Source organism: Lissotriton helveticus, chromosome 10 (assembly GCF_964261635.1).
Source record: "Lissotriton helveticus chromosome 10, aLisHel1.1, whole genome shotgun sequence".
Lineage (NCBI taxonomy): Eukaryota > Metazoa > Chordata > Amphibia > Caudata > Salamandridae > Lissotriton > Lissotriton helveticus.
In genome coordinates, this window is record NC_136071.1 from 668,010,084 (window position 1) to 668,025,927 (window position 15,844).

At 41.5% G+C, this 15,844-nt stretch overlaps 1 protein-coding gene across 2 annotated transcripts in view; it reads right to left on the reverse strand.

The window, feature by feature from the left end:
• Positions 1-15,844, reverse strand: part of WDR48 (WD repeat domain 48) — a 469,392-nt gene that overhangs the window by 321,567 nt on the left and 131,981 nt on the right. For both annotated transcript variants that reach the window (XM_078663202.1, XM_078663203.1), the window contains exon 5: positions 738-867. In XM_078663202.1, coding sequence (XP_078519328.1) covers positions 738-867 — 130 coding nt within the window. The remainder of the gene's footprint in view (positions 1-737; positions 868-15,844) is intronic.

A 15,844-nucleotide genomic window follows, 5' to 3' on the forward strand; every position in this document is an offset into this window, starting at 1 on the left:
AACTGTTCTTAAACATAGTGAGTAGCTAAGTGGGAGGGATAGTCATGCTACTGTATATAGTTACAGTAATAACCTTACGAAGTAATGAGACCAGATCTCCACTCAGATGGAGTGAAGGCACACGCCAAGGATATTCACAGTACCACAGCAGAGAATCAATGGGGCATCACACAGAAGCAGTAGGGAACAAGCCACACACACCTCAATATGTGGTCCACTTAGAAGTAGTGCCAGCGTGATCCAAGAATATTCACAGACAGCTAAGTATATGGGACCACCCACAAGAAAAGGGAACCATCCAAAGGTGGTGGAGGTCTATAGGTGTCCAACAAGAAGTAGCAACAGTACAAGCCAAGTACATTTATAGACCTCTCAGGACAGTGTCCGTGAAGAAGTACCCCCCACCGACACTTCGGTGAATACTCCACATAGTCCATAAAGAAAAAATGAGGCAAACCACACACACCTCATTAAAGGGCCTAAGGTGACAACCCAAAATTCCACGGTAGGGGAAATTCCTGAAGTAGTAAACTAGTTGCATAAGGGAACAAAAAAAAATGCTCTACTTCACAGTGGAGGAATTTACTTAAGGCTGCCCAACCGGGACACATTCAAATGAAATTACTTCATGATCCATAGGATGCAATGTACTATTTATATCAGTTATGTTTCACATACAAACATAAGAATCATTATTATTAAAGTGTAGTGCAGTTATTTTTGCTCTGGTCACTTACTAGTGACAGTGTTGTTTGAGGCAGTGAGTGCTGTTAAAGTATTTACATCCCAGAGGAAGATTTGTCTGTCCAGTCCTGCCGACGCTACCAGCTCCTTGTCTTTTGCATATGCCAAAGCTTTCACATAATCCTACAAGGAGAAATATGCAGAAATTGGTATATTATTTTATTAACATTTTTTTACATAAAGTACGAATAGCCCGGAGGCATCAGATTTATATGCGAAATAGTGAAAAGTACCATACAAAAATAAAATAACATTTTTAACATCATAGAAATTATAAATTATTAAAAAGCTAGTTTAAAAAAAATCTCAAATTTTCAGTTTGATGCAGGACAGGGTGATTATTTTACACAACCAAACCGTCATGGATTAATGAATTACTTTTATGTTGCCACATCATCCTCAATGTTGGAGCTAAAAGCCATGCCAGGAATGGCCAGGTTTTCAGTCAAATAAGAAAGGGTCTCCGCAGCAATGGCTTAAAGTGAAACATTATACCAGAAGTATAAAAACCTATACAATGCTCAATACAATAGATGTTCAGTTCTAGAAACAACCACTCAAGTATCCTGACAGCAATTAACCAATATAAAATTAAACATGTATTTGTTGTGTTAACTAAATATTTAAGGTGCCAGGTATGATGGTAGAGATTTGTGTTGCTATATTACTGAAGGAATTAATCTGAAGAAGCAGCAGAAATGGAGGGATCTATTGAAGATACAGACAAACGGCGATCTACAAAAAATGAAGAGTGTAGGTAAGAAATCTCAGGTTACAAGGAAGCTCATTCTTTTTTTGGGGAGGTGAGACATAGGAAAACGCATGCCCTCATTTCCAGGGTGTGCATACTCTGGAGTGACAGAAAAACAACTGATTGAAGCACAGGTGAGAGTCTAGACATCTTCAGTTCATTTTTGGGAACATCTCACATTACACATCCAACATCACCTTGTCACACTTTCATAGGAAATCATTGTACTTTTCTGAGCAGGCATATAGCAATACCGATGGGGCATGTTTGAAAGTATATGGCACCATTCTGGATTCTAAAGATAAATGAAGGATATTTATAACATGTAGAAAACAAAAGGACTTCAAATGCATTCAAGGGGCTTTCATGGCCTAAACAAACTTAGAAATGGATATTTGCAAATTTTGGAAAAAGTAGGCTTTACAAACAGGTGACAGACTAGAACAAACAACTAAACTTAGGAAGAATTAAACTATCTGGATACGAATCCATACTTGGAGAATAGAGGGAGTACCTTCAAACAATGCAGCAACATCCATGGACTATTCAAATCATCCGTATACAACTTGGATTTTAATTATTGCCCTTTAAAAACTAAAATTGTTGTAACTTAAATTTCTTGATCAGGTACAAATTGCTAAGGGGATAAAAAGAAGGAAAATGGGACAGCCTTTGTCCAATCCATCTACCTATATTAAACTGATAGAAATAAGATCCTCTGCCACTACCCTAGCTTCATGTTGCCCATGAACAGGGTTGAAAGCATTTTCAGTGTCAACTAAATATTGTTCAGGTTTTCTTTTTTCCCCTGAAGAGTTTTTTTCCGGGATGTTGCAAAACAGACATGGCCTACGGCATGCGTAAGAGTGAATACCTGATGAGGGAATAAAATCCTTTATGATTACAGTGAATGAGAATCACACCCCTTTGCCAAAGATGCACTGTGCGATTTCTGCATATAATTTAGTGATGCAGCTGAGCGAGGGGAAAGGCAAGATCAAATAAATGGCCCCCCTGATCCAGTTTATTATCAATCGCACTTAAGCAGACTGGCGAAAGATCAGTGTTTTGACGGTCACACACATCTGATTAAATAGCCTCTCCAATAGCGAAAGGAGGAAGACACTTTTACACCTCTACCAGAATTCCATCAAGACTGGTGGCCTTCTCACTGGTAGCCTTCTCACTGGGTTGTTCCATTAGTACCTCCAAGAGATCAAAGGTTAGAGGCACTGCTCATTCCAAGGAAGCTTCATCATTCAAAATTGGAATGCCTAATCGATTTTGATAAGCAGTAACTGCGCTTTTGTTGACTGACTTATTTCTCATACAGTTTTATGGAAACATCTTCAAAAGCATATAAATCTGTTCCAAGCTAGATTTTCTGAAGCCAGTCACTAAAATCTTAACTTACAAGCTTACTCCATCTTGAGCTACGGGGCCAAGATGCACTTGCTTCTTTCATGTTTCTAAAAATGTCTTAATGGGATTGGTCTGATAAATTCTCCAAATCAACTGGACAAACAAGTTACCTCTGCTCGATTTTCCTTGATTAGCTTTGTTGTCTGATTTACCACTGAAATAAAATCTGCTTCTAAACTCCTTAGTCCATCTTTTAAACTTCATGTTCAACTTTCTTTTGTTGTATACTCACTGAAAACACAACAGGTCATCGGACATGAATAATTTTTTTTGTTTTTTTTTAAAATAAAAGTTTGTTATTCTTAAGATTCTAAGGCTTCCTCAAAATTAAATATCTAAACATAATGTTTTATCTATGATAAATCATCTGGAAGCAAATTTCGTAGATTAGAATTTGAATTCTAATGAGATCCGAGAGTGATCAAAAAAACTAGCAGGAAAATTCCTGAAGAAATAACCCTACTTATCAAAGCTTTCACGATTCAAAAGTAGCCTAATCATGAGTAAGGCTTGTTTTTAAATCGCTAGAATCTAAACCCTGTAACTCTTCCTGTACGCTCCACTTGTTGTCTATTAACTTTAAATCATCAATATGGCCTGGGCCGTTTGCCTCATAAAAAGGACACTGATAATAGTAAGTGTTAATCAAAATTAAAGTTAAGAGTATAGTAGAAATCCGCCATCAGCACACTGAACTAATGGGACTGTCAAGAGTTAGGGCCGTGAATAGTTACATGTGTTTTCAAATTCTGCACTATTATTTGAAATTTAAGTCAACAACAGAAGGGGTTAGATTTTTAACTTTGAGCTCTTTAAAAATCAATACTGTGAAACACTTAACATATTTTCTGATCTAAGTAGTAGTTTTTATAGCCCATGTAATTTTTATATATTTTAGGGCTTCTATCTCCAAGTGGGTCAACACACAGCACATTATATGCAAGCACAAGGCATGTAGATGAAAAAATACTTTATCCCTTTTTCATAGGCCGTTCACATTCCAATAGCAAACTCCCATTTTACAACCCAAAGTTTATACCCATTCTAGCTACCATGCTTTTGCTTCAACGTTTGGTTTCAAATTATTCTTTATTTTTTTTAAATGACCAGTCATGGGCATGTTCAACATCCTCATCTACACAGACTACCCTCACCCTAACCTGCTAATTCATATCCATATCCACAGTGCAACTGCCCTTGAGATGCAAACCTATGCCAGCTGCCATGTTCAGCACCCCTCATTACAAGTAAAGGGAAACTCAAAACACTTCTTTGCAATGGAATCTTCAGAATTGCTATAATTGCTGTCTTAATGAGTTTCTGATAACCCTTCTATCTTAAAACGCCATGTCTCTGCACTGTGAGGAAAGTTGGAATTTTAAAGTTAAACTTAGTTTGATAAAGAAGCTGATAACCGCTCCTCTGCCTTTAAATCAAACAATGAGCCAGCCATCTGTCATCGCTTTTCATCTGTTTTGCAGGAACCGTCAGATCTCGTGGACAATGGCACATCCTTCGATGGGATGGAGTGATTTTCACTCTAGACCTTTTCTCTGCTTTGAAAAATCTGTCAGCAAACCAGTATTCCGCGTAGTTTTTGAGTATCAGGAGGAAGATGAGTAGCGACTCAATTTGCTCAATGTATTTCTGTATTCCAGTTAAAAGAAAACCTTCTCACCTTACACCAAGGATTTTTTTAATCAATTGGCAATAAACCTAACAGCTCTACTATACCAGTCCTCCAGATCGCCCACTAAACTCTCATAGCTCTTATCTCATTAATATTCAGTTTTATTAAATTCTTTTGCTTTTGGATTGGTTTCTTTAATTAGTTTATGGTTACGTATAGCTGTCCCCTAAAGCCCCTCAATTCTTTGCCCAGAACCGCCAATGCATCTTGAATACTGTGGAATTTCAGCTCCATTGGCTTAAACCCTTTTTGATGATCTCTCTCAATCTAAATTAAGAAACTTCAATACAAGAGATTTTAAGAGCACCTTTTAAAATTCTGGACCCTCACTTACAGCACCAGACGCTCATAAAGGAACAAGGAAATGAAAGCTCTGCATCTGCACGGATTTACATTTTATTTGCTTTAGCTCGTTTGCTCTAGAGAATATCAGGTGCCCCCATCACATCTAATGGCTGTATATGTTCTGAAAACTGATTCAAATACTCTGGTGTTTGCAAACAACTGAAGCTATTCAATCAAAACAAATTTCAATTGGTTTACTTGTGCCGACTGCAATGCTGCTATAACATGGAAACACAGTGCCTTGTCCCATTTACAGCCTGGTTTCATTAGATGTGAAGCCAGTGTGGTTAGAGTCCCATTCACAGGATATTTAATATGATCCTCTTCAAGATGTCCTTTTGTACTTTCAGACTGGTCAATCTTTGGTGCTTCAGAGCTTTCTCATGAGAGACTGGAGTTTTTAACTCCAAAATTCCCCAGCCCTAACCCTATGGATCTGCCTCAGCGTGAGCAAACAGTGCACTACCTGATCATCATCTAATAGCAATAGAGACTGCTCAATCCCTTGCAGGGTTAATGAAATTTTATTTTCCTAACTTTTCGATGGAAGAGATCAAGGTTGTATCGTTGGAGGGCACGCCAATTTTCAAAAACCAAATCTCTGTTCATAGATTGAGTGACAAAACTATTAATCTAAACTAGTAATGTTATATTACAGACTCTCCTCCGTGATTCTTAACTGCCATTCCTAGCTCCCTCTTTTCAATCCTCCCCCCTTACTCAGTGGGGCAGATGGTTTACCAGTATCAGCAGTTGAAGACACATACGCTACAAGTTTGCTACTATCTGAAAAGGGCCTAAAAGACACTAAACCTACACTGCTGGCTTGAACCGAATAAAAAAAAATGAAAAAAGAAAAAAACGGTACAAACTGGGATTAAGACGAGGATGTGCAAAGCGACTTGCTGGAAGAGAGGACTTATTTCTCTTCTCTGTTGGTTCTCCAGCCCTATCTGTCTCCCAGCACTCATTCTAGCAACTTCACTTTAATATATTTTTCTAGCCAAGTCAAAGACCCTCACTGCCTTCTAAACACACTCTGACAAGTACAACCAACCAAAAGGTGGGTACATCTTTAGGGAGAGATTTAAAACAAATAAAAAGGATTTAAAAGTGGGTGTACTAATATGATTTCCTTTTAAGTCATAGCCTGGCCAAAGCTAGCATGAGGATGGAAGCCGAACTATGACACTTCCCTCACTGTCACCAACATCCACCACATCAGATTAAGGTTATGTAGATATTATTGCAGTCCATGTTGGTCTATGTTTAACCTGCTTGGGGACATGGGATTGTAGTGTGTGGAGATAAAATGCAGTAATCATTCCTCTGTTGTGACTGGGGTTTGCACTACTGCAATATCCGTACCCATACAAGAAACCTCTGACCATAAGTGGATTGTTAATCAACTGCATCACAGGAGATGGTGGCACAGGAGGTGATGGCAACATAATTGTTTTTTGAAAAGGGCATTGATGGGCTGGACTACGGAGGCAAAGGATCTGTGTTGGAGGAAGAAATTCAAGTGAAAGGCGAAGTTGCATTTCTATCAACTACCTGTATGGCTCTTCACTCTGCAGATGAAGAGTCAATTATATGTATGAATGTACCCTTTTTGTATGGTCTGCCCCACCGCCCCCACCCAACACCATTTTCTGCTCCAATAATGATGGTTTTTACTCCGAAAATGAACTGGAGCCTGCTGCCAAGGTCACACTTCAAGTGTTCCGCTATAAAACCGATATGAGTTAATCTGGCGAGTTGACAACAGATGTTCTGCTGGCTCACAAAGTGAATGAGCAATAAAGATGCCTTTAAATCTGGTTATCTTGTCATATTGGCTTAGCTTTCAGAGAGTGAGGTCAAAAGTCATTTGGCTTCCTACATTTACTTTTCTTTCTGTGAGAGGATGTTGTAAAGTGAACTGTATGAGAATCACGTTGAGACCAGTTCACGGGTTAAGTACATTACAGTTAGGTTGTGTAGATTATTCAAGTTACTAGACCTGCAGGTCTAGTAACATTTTTATGATTTTTGGAGCTCTGCCATAACTCTGCTTTATTTTTTTACATTGGTGTCTGACTTCTTTCGAGTCATGTAAATTACTTATCATCCATGTTGGTACTCTGAAATGCTTAACACATGTTCCTCTAGTAAAGCCTGACTGCTCTTTGCCACACTACCAGGAGTAAGCTAAGGATTTATTATGGAGAAGCGTGGCTCAGTGGTTAGAGGCGGCAGACCCGGAAGCTGAGATCGACCGTGGACCAGGGTTCGATTCCCCGCCTCGGCGGGTCTCGGGCTCAAACATTCCACGGACTCGACAATTCTCGCTCCGGTGCCTACTCGAATCACGGGGTCACACTCTGCAACTCTGGGCAATAGCTTGCTTAATCTCCACTACGGCCCCTCGCGACGGGATGCCTGGCTTTCACCTTGTGGACACCCTGCCGGGGTTTCTCACAGGGGAATACCAGGACGGGTTCCCTAAGCAAGCGCCAGGATGCCCTTTGGGTGACAGGTTTGCGCTATATAAGTACACCTACATTTACATTTACATTATTGTGAATCCAATGTATTGTGAGTATTGCATGGTGAAGCCTAACCAGCATCACAACATAATACTCCACCTTTCTACATGTTCTCACTAGATTTTACTTCTGTTAAGGTAACATGATAGATAAACACTGACCAAGATGTAAAATGTCTCATTTCCCCCTCAGCCGGGTTTGTGGCCTTCAACAATCTTGTACTCCTACTGGACAGAGGTAAAAGCACAGACCAATATGTTACACTGAACTACAGATGGAAGCATTACCATAAATTTGGGATTAGAGGAGATTTGTAATAATGACTAAGAGAAGGGTCTCATTTAATTTGCTAGAATGTAAATGACGAGTAATAAGATCACAGAAACAGCTTCTGAGAAGAGAAATTACAAGAATGCAGCTCAATATCAAAATATCAATCCACTCTCTAGAGGAGCCGAATGAAAGAAGAGCTGGAATCCAGTAACCAATTTTTAGGAAACTATCAGTTTGAGGAAATGCAGGCCATTAAGACAGGGCTGCTTCCTGAGGACATGTTTCTTTATATATAGACATTTCCCCTTTTATGTTTTGGGGGGTGAATTGTTAAAGAATGTTTGTGGTCATTGACATTCAACTGTTTTATCACGCCTTCAAGAAGGAAACCAAATCAGGGCAACAAATGAATCTACCTATCAGGCGTCCAACATGATCCAAACTTAATGGCCACAATTCCTGCTAAGGAGTAGAAAATTGTGGTTTCTTTTAAATTCTTCCCCGATTTGAATTCAGCAACAGCTGACACCTGCATTTTGGTCTATACTATGCACACCCCAATATCTGAATTGCACCCTATGTATTTAAAACGGCAACAGGGACACTCCTGACCAAGAATTCAACTTTAGATACTCTGGTTACATTTTGTTTAGATACATTCTGCTTCCCTTGACAGATACTAGAACACAAATCTTTTGGCGTGATCTAAAAAACAAACAAAAAAAAAATACTATCTGGAGTCAACGATGGTCTCCAGTGAGTTCCTAGCAACATTTCAAACTCAAATAGACAAAGTAGCAGCGTTTGTGGTAGTACTTAAGAACTTGCAAATTATCTCCTATGTCTCCACAAAGCTGACCATGCCATCATGCGCTACCGCCTAAAGGATATCAGAATATTCCACCACCATATACCTCAATGCTGAAATATTCTACTTTGGGTTCTGCCTCTATGTGGATACCTTAAACTAGTTCAATTGAATTTGAGGCTTCCACTTTTACAGGTTAGTCAGTGATACCCAGATATCCACTCCTAGTGGATGACGATCTGGATGTAGGTTTTGCTATGATCAGGCACTGCCCGTTAGAAGTCTAGGTTTGCATGGATGTAAACTGAATGGAGACAAATCAAAGGTGATGCTAGTCAAGGAATAAAAAAACAGTCAGGTGTGCTGCTCGAGTCAAAAGAACAAAGCAATTCCTTGAACCATGCTAAAGTAACCAGGGGTAGAATTTTATAAAATATCTACTTGTCTATGGGTTAGGATGCTTCATAAAGTTACTTGTGCTATAAAATTATCTGTTAATCCCCATGATGCCATGCATTGAAGTGACAAATTATGGCAGCATTCTCATTAAATCAGAGCTCAGTTAATGGCTACTCTGATTATGCCAGGAATCAGCCCTTCTGTTTCACAGATCCATAATGTGGTACTGTGAACTGAAAGCCAACGAGTTTATGCTGCTAAGTATTGGGCCTACGTGTCCCAATGACTAGATAGACATGAAACCTTGTTGTCTTGGACTCCAAATAACACGAGCCGGGTGTGGGCCAATAGGTATTCCACAGCCCTGAGTAGTGAAGAACTTAAGAAGGAAGCTGATTATTCCCTAGGTCCCCAAATCTTTCCAGGATCATCGTCTTGTTTCTTTCAGCTTAAAATACTGCAGAAGAGTCTCCCTCTCTTCACTTATTCAGACATGACTGAAGCAGTTACTGCAGACAGCAAGGCAATTCACTCTACTTGTGTCTCTATAAAAGGTCAACTGCAGGTAGGATTACAAATTACTAACAAGTTAATTTCAAAAACTGAGGCTAGAACCTCAGCTCAACGCTATCTTGAGCCTTTCACTGGAGAACAAGGAGCCTAGATGAAGGGGGGGCAGAACACCAAAGACGATGCCACAAAGACCAGGGGGGATAGAGTGTTGACTAACAGGTGTACAACTAGCAAACTAAAAGAAATAATTATAGGAGTCAAAGAACAATGGTTAGTCAGGAAAGAAAGAGCTATAAAGAAGCCCAGCTGAGGAGATAAAGAAGACCAGAGGGAAAGAACAGTAATCGTTACGGATGTTGGACATTGCGCTCAGAATGAGAGAGCAACACAGAGCACATCCTAAGCTCTGAGAACAGCCACAGCCCCTCCACGCAACTTTACACCTGCAAGCAGTCCCTGTACACAAAAATCTGTCAAATGCACCTCTAACCATCAGGAGATATATCAGCATTGTAACATGATTCCGAAGGCCCAGCCTTCCTGTTACAAAACCAGACATGATCAGCTCATTCCCAGCTACTGCAACAGTGTATAGACAACCACGACCTTTCCTGCAGTAACAAACCAATAATTGTCATTGACAAGATGCAGCTGAACCAAACAACCCATGAATTTTACAGGGCAGGCATGAACTTCTTCAAACAACTTCCAATAATTTCAAATAAAACAAGACAGAAATGCATGAAACAAATTACTGTGCAGAACCTAGGATTGTGAATCGCCTATACAGGGGCAGAAAAGGCACGACATATCTTACCCTTCACTAAACAAACATTCCACTTTCGAAGAAGACATTCACCAGACTTGTGACTTCGGGATCTCAAATGTCAGGATCATAAAAAGGCTTGAGAGGGATCCATGTGAAAAAACCCTTTAAAAGAGATAATGCTGCCTTCACAACACCGGAACCACCACAATACATACTGGTGACAAACAATACTTTAAACGCCTACTTCCAAAACCTGAAAGGAGGGGACCACGGATCACACCACGCATAAGTACCCGACAGGCACAATTCCAGCAGCATAATCAGACAACGCCACACTTTGCACCACCAATTAACCATATTACTCGTCATTCAAAGAATGAGAGAACAACTAGAGGAAAAAAGATGCCACAGTCAGCATCCCATTACATCATCATAACATACAGGCACTGGGATTGGAAAGTGTGTAGAGGCACAATAAATGCAATATTTACAAGTTCCAGTGATAACCTTTCTGCAAAACAGGAAGAGAAAAGCCAGTATTCTGCAGATCCTTCTAACTTCTCTGGTGTCATACCACCAACCTCCCCAAGGATGGCCTCAAGGTCGACCTAATTAATGAGCACCTCAAAACGCGCTATCGAACTGTAAGCCCTGGGGAGGAAACTTGCCTCATCTTAAGGACCTAGGTCACTGGCACTGTCACATCACTTTCATAGTCCTCAACACATGATGCTACAAAAGTACCTAGAAGAATAGAATGACTAACGGAGGTTACACAGTGGCAATCAATAATACACTTAACAGACCCAATTCTGTTCTAAAACCCACTTTAGCTACAGCCACCTCTATAGTTTACACATAGACCCAACAAACCAATCTCCTCAAATCCTGCCGTAGAACACCTAACTGATAAGGCACTACAATGTCTGGTCGGGCAAGAAGCAAGCTTTAAAACTAGCACATAACATATGCACCATAGTTTAGTTCTCCCAGGCCCACCAAGCTGGGCACAACCTAGATATAAAATGTATCTGCCGACTCTGCTGTCCATCCCAGTACTGTTTTAGACACTCTCCAGTTACTCTGTTCAGGCATAACTGGAAGAAACTTGGTCCTACATAGATTATTCCAGATGCAGATGCACAAGAAAGAGAACTCCAACCTTTTCTTGGGACGCCTCTGCATCACCACATCTGCCGGAGGAAGACCAAGAACCAGGTTTGGATTTCTTACAACAGCAACTGTATTGGGCAGAACCTACAATACAATCCCTACAATTGATTTAGAGTGTTTCAGCCTCGAGTGACCTGACTGGAACAGAACGCAGGAAGATGTTGGAAATTACAAAATGGTATTGGGTGGATACAATCTGTTCAAAATATTTCTAGAAAAAAACTGAAATGGAAACAAGAAGAACACACCTCTTATCACTACAATGGTCTTATATGTTCCTTCAAAGCAAATAACAAAATGCAGGTCATCTTCCAAGATACATCCTAAAAAATTACCTTTGTCCCATCGCACCAATAATGACCCAGGTATCCATCACTGCCTTCACAAAGGGGAGCATTACCAAATATTCCACATAGCAGGAAAAGTGTCACAGTCAAACATAACACCTGTTCGACAACAGCAATGACCACATTAACATCTTCATTCTAGGCATCGTTAAGCTGGTTCTTCAACATATTTCAGTGCCAAAGAATCTCAGGCATTGGACAATACCCAAGCCAGCGGCTGAAAAGAACAGCAACTAAGAAAGAACAGCTTACCATAACTAGTAGCTGAACAACTTTCACAAAGGCACATTAGGAAAAGAGCACCCAGAAGTGAAAACATCTATAATCTCAAGTCAGGATGCAGACTTCTAACCGGTTGGACGCCCAACTCTTCCCTGTGTGGGGAGCCTCAGGATGCAAGACTGTGTATTGACAAAGCAATAAAGAGAATTATATAAAAATAAAAAAAAGAGGGTGGGTATCCTAACATATCTTAATTCAAGATAGCCCAAAGTCTTGATTGAAATTCTAGTAGATGGTGTAAAATCGAAGCAGGATCTAACCTAGTCATTACTGTCACTCAACATATTTTTGTCTGATCTGTACTAACAAATTATAACTGGCAGCACCTTCTCATTCACTAAATGTGTGCGGTCCCCCAGGCTCTTTACTATCATTTAAACTATTCAATAACTACAGGCTACCCTGGGCGGAGGTCACTTTGCAACAAACAGTTGTGTAATACACAAATGCACACTTAGATACATTAATGTTAATTCAGGTCATTCACTGAAAGCTAAAGTCACAAACTATTCAATAAAGTATAATCACTTGTAGCTAAACAGTACAAAAACCAGGATCGTTGTATTAAGTGACAGATTGGAATCTCAGGAACTAGTTGCAAAATCCCACTCAGCACAAGAAGAAAAACCTTAACAGGTCTAACCCAGCCCATTTCTTCTCACAGCAAATTAAAAGCAACATCAAGAGTATCAACTTTTCCTTCAAGACACAAGGAAGATTGTCACTCTTTACTCAAACTACAGACAAGACAATTTCAGAGTGGTCCCTAAAGGGGATTTTGAATGGCTTGGTTCTCAAACAATAAGAGAGACTGAGTCCAATTAGATCTTTCCAACAGGACAAAACCAAAATCCTAACTATGATATTTTAATAATGTATATCTCGTGACTACGTTCTTTCAATTTTCATAACACACCCTTTCCATTTTAAAATGTGAGTTTTATTTTAGATAATGCTATTTTATATGTCAAATATCTTTTGTTTGGTTTTAAAGATATCAGGTTACATACAAAAGACAAGATTAACTTGTCGGTGGAGGAAACCACAAAGCAGGTCAACAACCGAGCAGAACCAAGTGCCAATAAATCAAGTACAGTTTGTGAACTAGGAATTGGCAGTTGCAATATAATTCTTAACAGATAATGAATATGCTACTTACCAGTATGCATCTGTTCTTGGCATGTAGGGCTGCTGACATTCATATCTATAGCATAGATCGCCGCCTAGTGTTGGGTCCGGATGATTGCACATTGTTGTCCTGGAAGAGTCTTCGAAGTATCACTTGATAGGTGGCTCCTCCCCTGGACTACAGTGCGCATGGGCATCAACTCCATCCTCAGATTGTTTTTAGCCATTGTGGCAAAGATGGAGTGTAACAGTGTAAGCGATGGCCATGCTAAGAGTAAGTGTAAAAAAGTCTGCAGCCGCTACAGGCGCCGGGGAGGAGGGCGGGCGATATGAATGTCAGCAGCCCTACATGCCAAGAACAGATGCATACTGGTAAGTAGCATATTCAGTTCGAGGCATGTGGGCTGCTGAATTCATATCTATAGCATAGAATACATAGCAGTCCCTCCATTAACGGCGGCCACCTGTGCCAGCTGCAGAAGTCTGAAAAAGTGTTTTAAGAACAGCCTGCCCTACAGCTGCCTGGAGTGCACATCTACACAGTAATGTTTAGTAAATGTATGTGGTGTAGACCATGTGGCTGCTCTAGTCAAGTCAAGTCAAATAATTTATATAGCGCACTACATACCCAGAGGGTCTCAAGGCGCTTGAAGAAGGGTGGGGAATTACTTGTCGAATATCCAGGTTTTAAGTTGCTTTCTGAATGCTAGGTGGTTTTGAGTGAGGCGAAGGTGAATAGGGAGTGAGTTCCAGGTTTTAGCTGCCAGGTAGGAGAAGGATCTTCCTCCCATGGTGGTTTTGTTGATGCGAGGAACAGCAGCAAGGGCTTGGTTGGAAGAGCGTAGCTGGCGGGGGGGGGGGGGGTGTAGAAGGAGAGTCGCGCGTTGAGGCATTCGGGTCCAAGTTCGTAAAGTGCTTTGTGTGCGTGGGTGAGGAGGCGGAATGTTATCCTCTTATTGACAGGGAGCCAGTGGAGGTTTTTCAGGTGACCAGAAATGTGGTCTTTACGCGGGATGTCTAGTATGAGTCTGGCAGATGCGTTCTGGATGCGTTGTAGTTTTTTCTGAAGTTTTGCCGTAGTGCCAGCGTATAGTGTGTTTCCGTAGTCCAGGCGGCTTGTAACCAGTGCGTGGGTGACCGTTTTTCTGGTTTCGGTGGGGATCCAGCAAAATGTTTTTTTGAGCATGCGAAGAATGTTGAAGCAAGATGATGAGACGGCGTTGACTTGTCTGATCATCGAGAGTGAGGAGTCCAGGATGACGCCCAGGTTCCGCGCGTGGTCCGTTGGGGTGGGTGCTTTTCCAAGGGCCGCTGGCCACCAAGAGTCGTCCCAGGCGGAGGGGGAGGTACGAAGATAAGGACTTCTGTTTTGTCTGAATTCAGTTTTAGACGGCTGTGCTTCATCCACTCTGCTACTTCTTTCATTCCTTCATGAAGGTTGTTTTTGGCAGTGTTAGGGTCTTTGGTGAGTGAGAGGATCAGTTGAGTGTCATCAGCGTAGGAGATGATATTGAGGTTGTGTTGGCGTGCGATGGTCGCGAGGGGGCTCATATATACGTTGAAGAGGGTGGGGCTGAGTGAAGATCCTTGAGGCACGCCGCAAATGACTTCAGTGGCCTCTGACTTGAACGGTGGGAGGCGGACTCTCTGAGTTCTTCCGGCCAGGAACGAGGTGATCCATTCTAGTGTTTTTCCTTGGATTCCGATGTTTCTGAGGCGTTGTAACAGGGTGCTATGACAGACTGTGTCGAAGGCTGCAGAGAGGTCGAGGAGGATGAGGGCGACTGTCTCCATTGTCCAGTAGAGTTCGAATGTCGTCTGTTGCTGCGATGAGTGCGGTCTCAGTGCTGTGTTTGGCTCGGAAGCCGGACTGTGAGGAGTCGAGGGATTTGTTGGTTTCGAGGAAGGCGGCGAGCTGGTTGTTGACTGCTTTCTCGATGACTTTAGCCGGGAATGGAAGGAGCGAGATGGGGGCGGTATTTTTGAGTTCGGTGGGGTCAGCTGTGGGTTTTTTCAGAAGGGCGCCGAGTTCGGCGTGTTTCCAGCTTTCCGGGAAGGTGGCGGTGTTTAGGGAGCAGTTGATGACGTCTCGGAGGTGTGGTGCTATGATGGAGTCTGCTTTGTTGAAGATGTGGTGAGGGCATGGGTCAGTGGGGGATCCTGAGTGGATGGAGTTCATCAGGCGGATGGTGTCCTCCGTGGAAATTGGGTTCCAGTCATTAAGGATGTTCAAGGGGGGTGAAGGTTCGGTATACGGTTGGGAGGGTTGGTCTCCGGTTTGGTTGTCGAAGCTGTTGTGGATGTCTGCGATTTTGTCGTGAAAGAACGAAGCTAAGGAGTCGCAAAGGGTTTGAGAGGGAGTGATGTCGGAGTTGGCAGTGGGGTTGGTAAATTCTTTGACGATGTTGAATAATTCCTTGCTGTTGTGGGCGTTGTTGTCAAGTCTGTCTTTGAATGCGGCTTTCTTGGCTGTCCGATTAGTTGGTGGTGTAAACGGGTGGCGTTTTTGAAGGCGTCCCTGGTGCTGTTGTTTGGGTCTTTTTTCCAAGCCTTCTTAAGGGAGCGACAGAGTTTCTTGGATTTCTTAAGATCATCGTTGAACCAGGGGGTGTTTTTGCTGCCTAGTTTGATTTGACGTTTTTTCAAAGGTGCTAGGTTGTCGGCGCTGA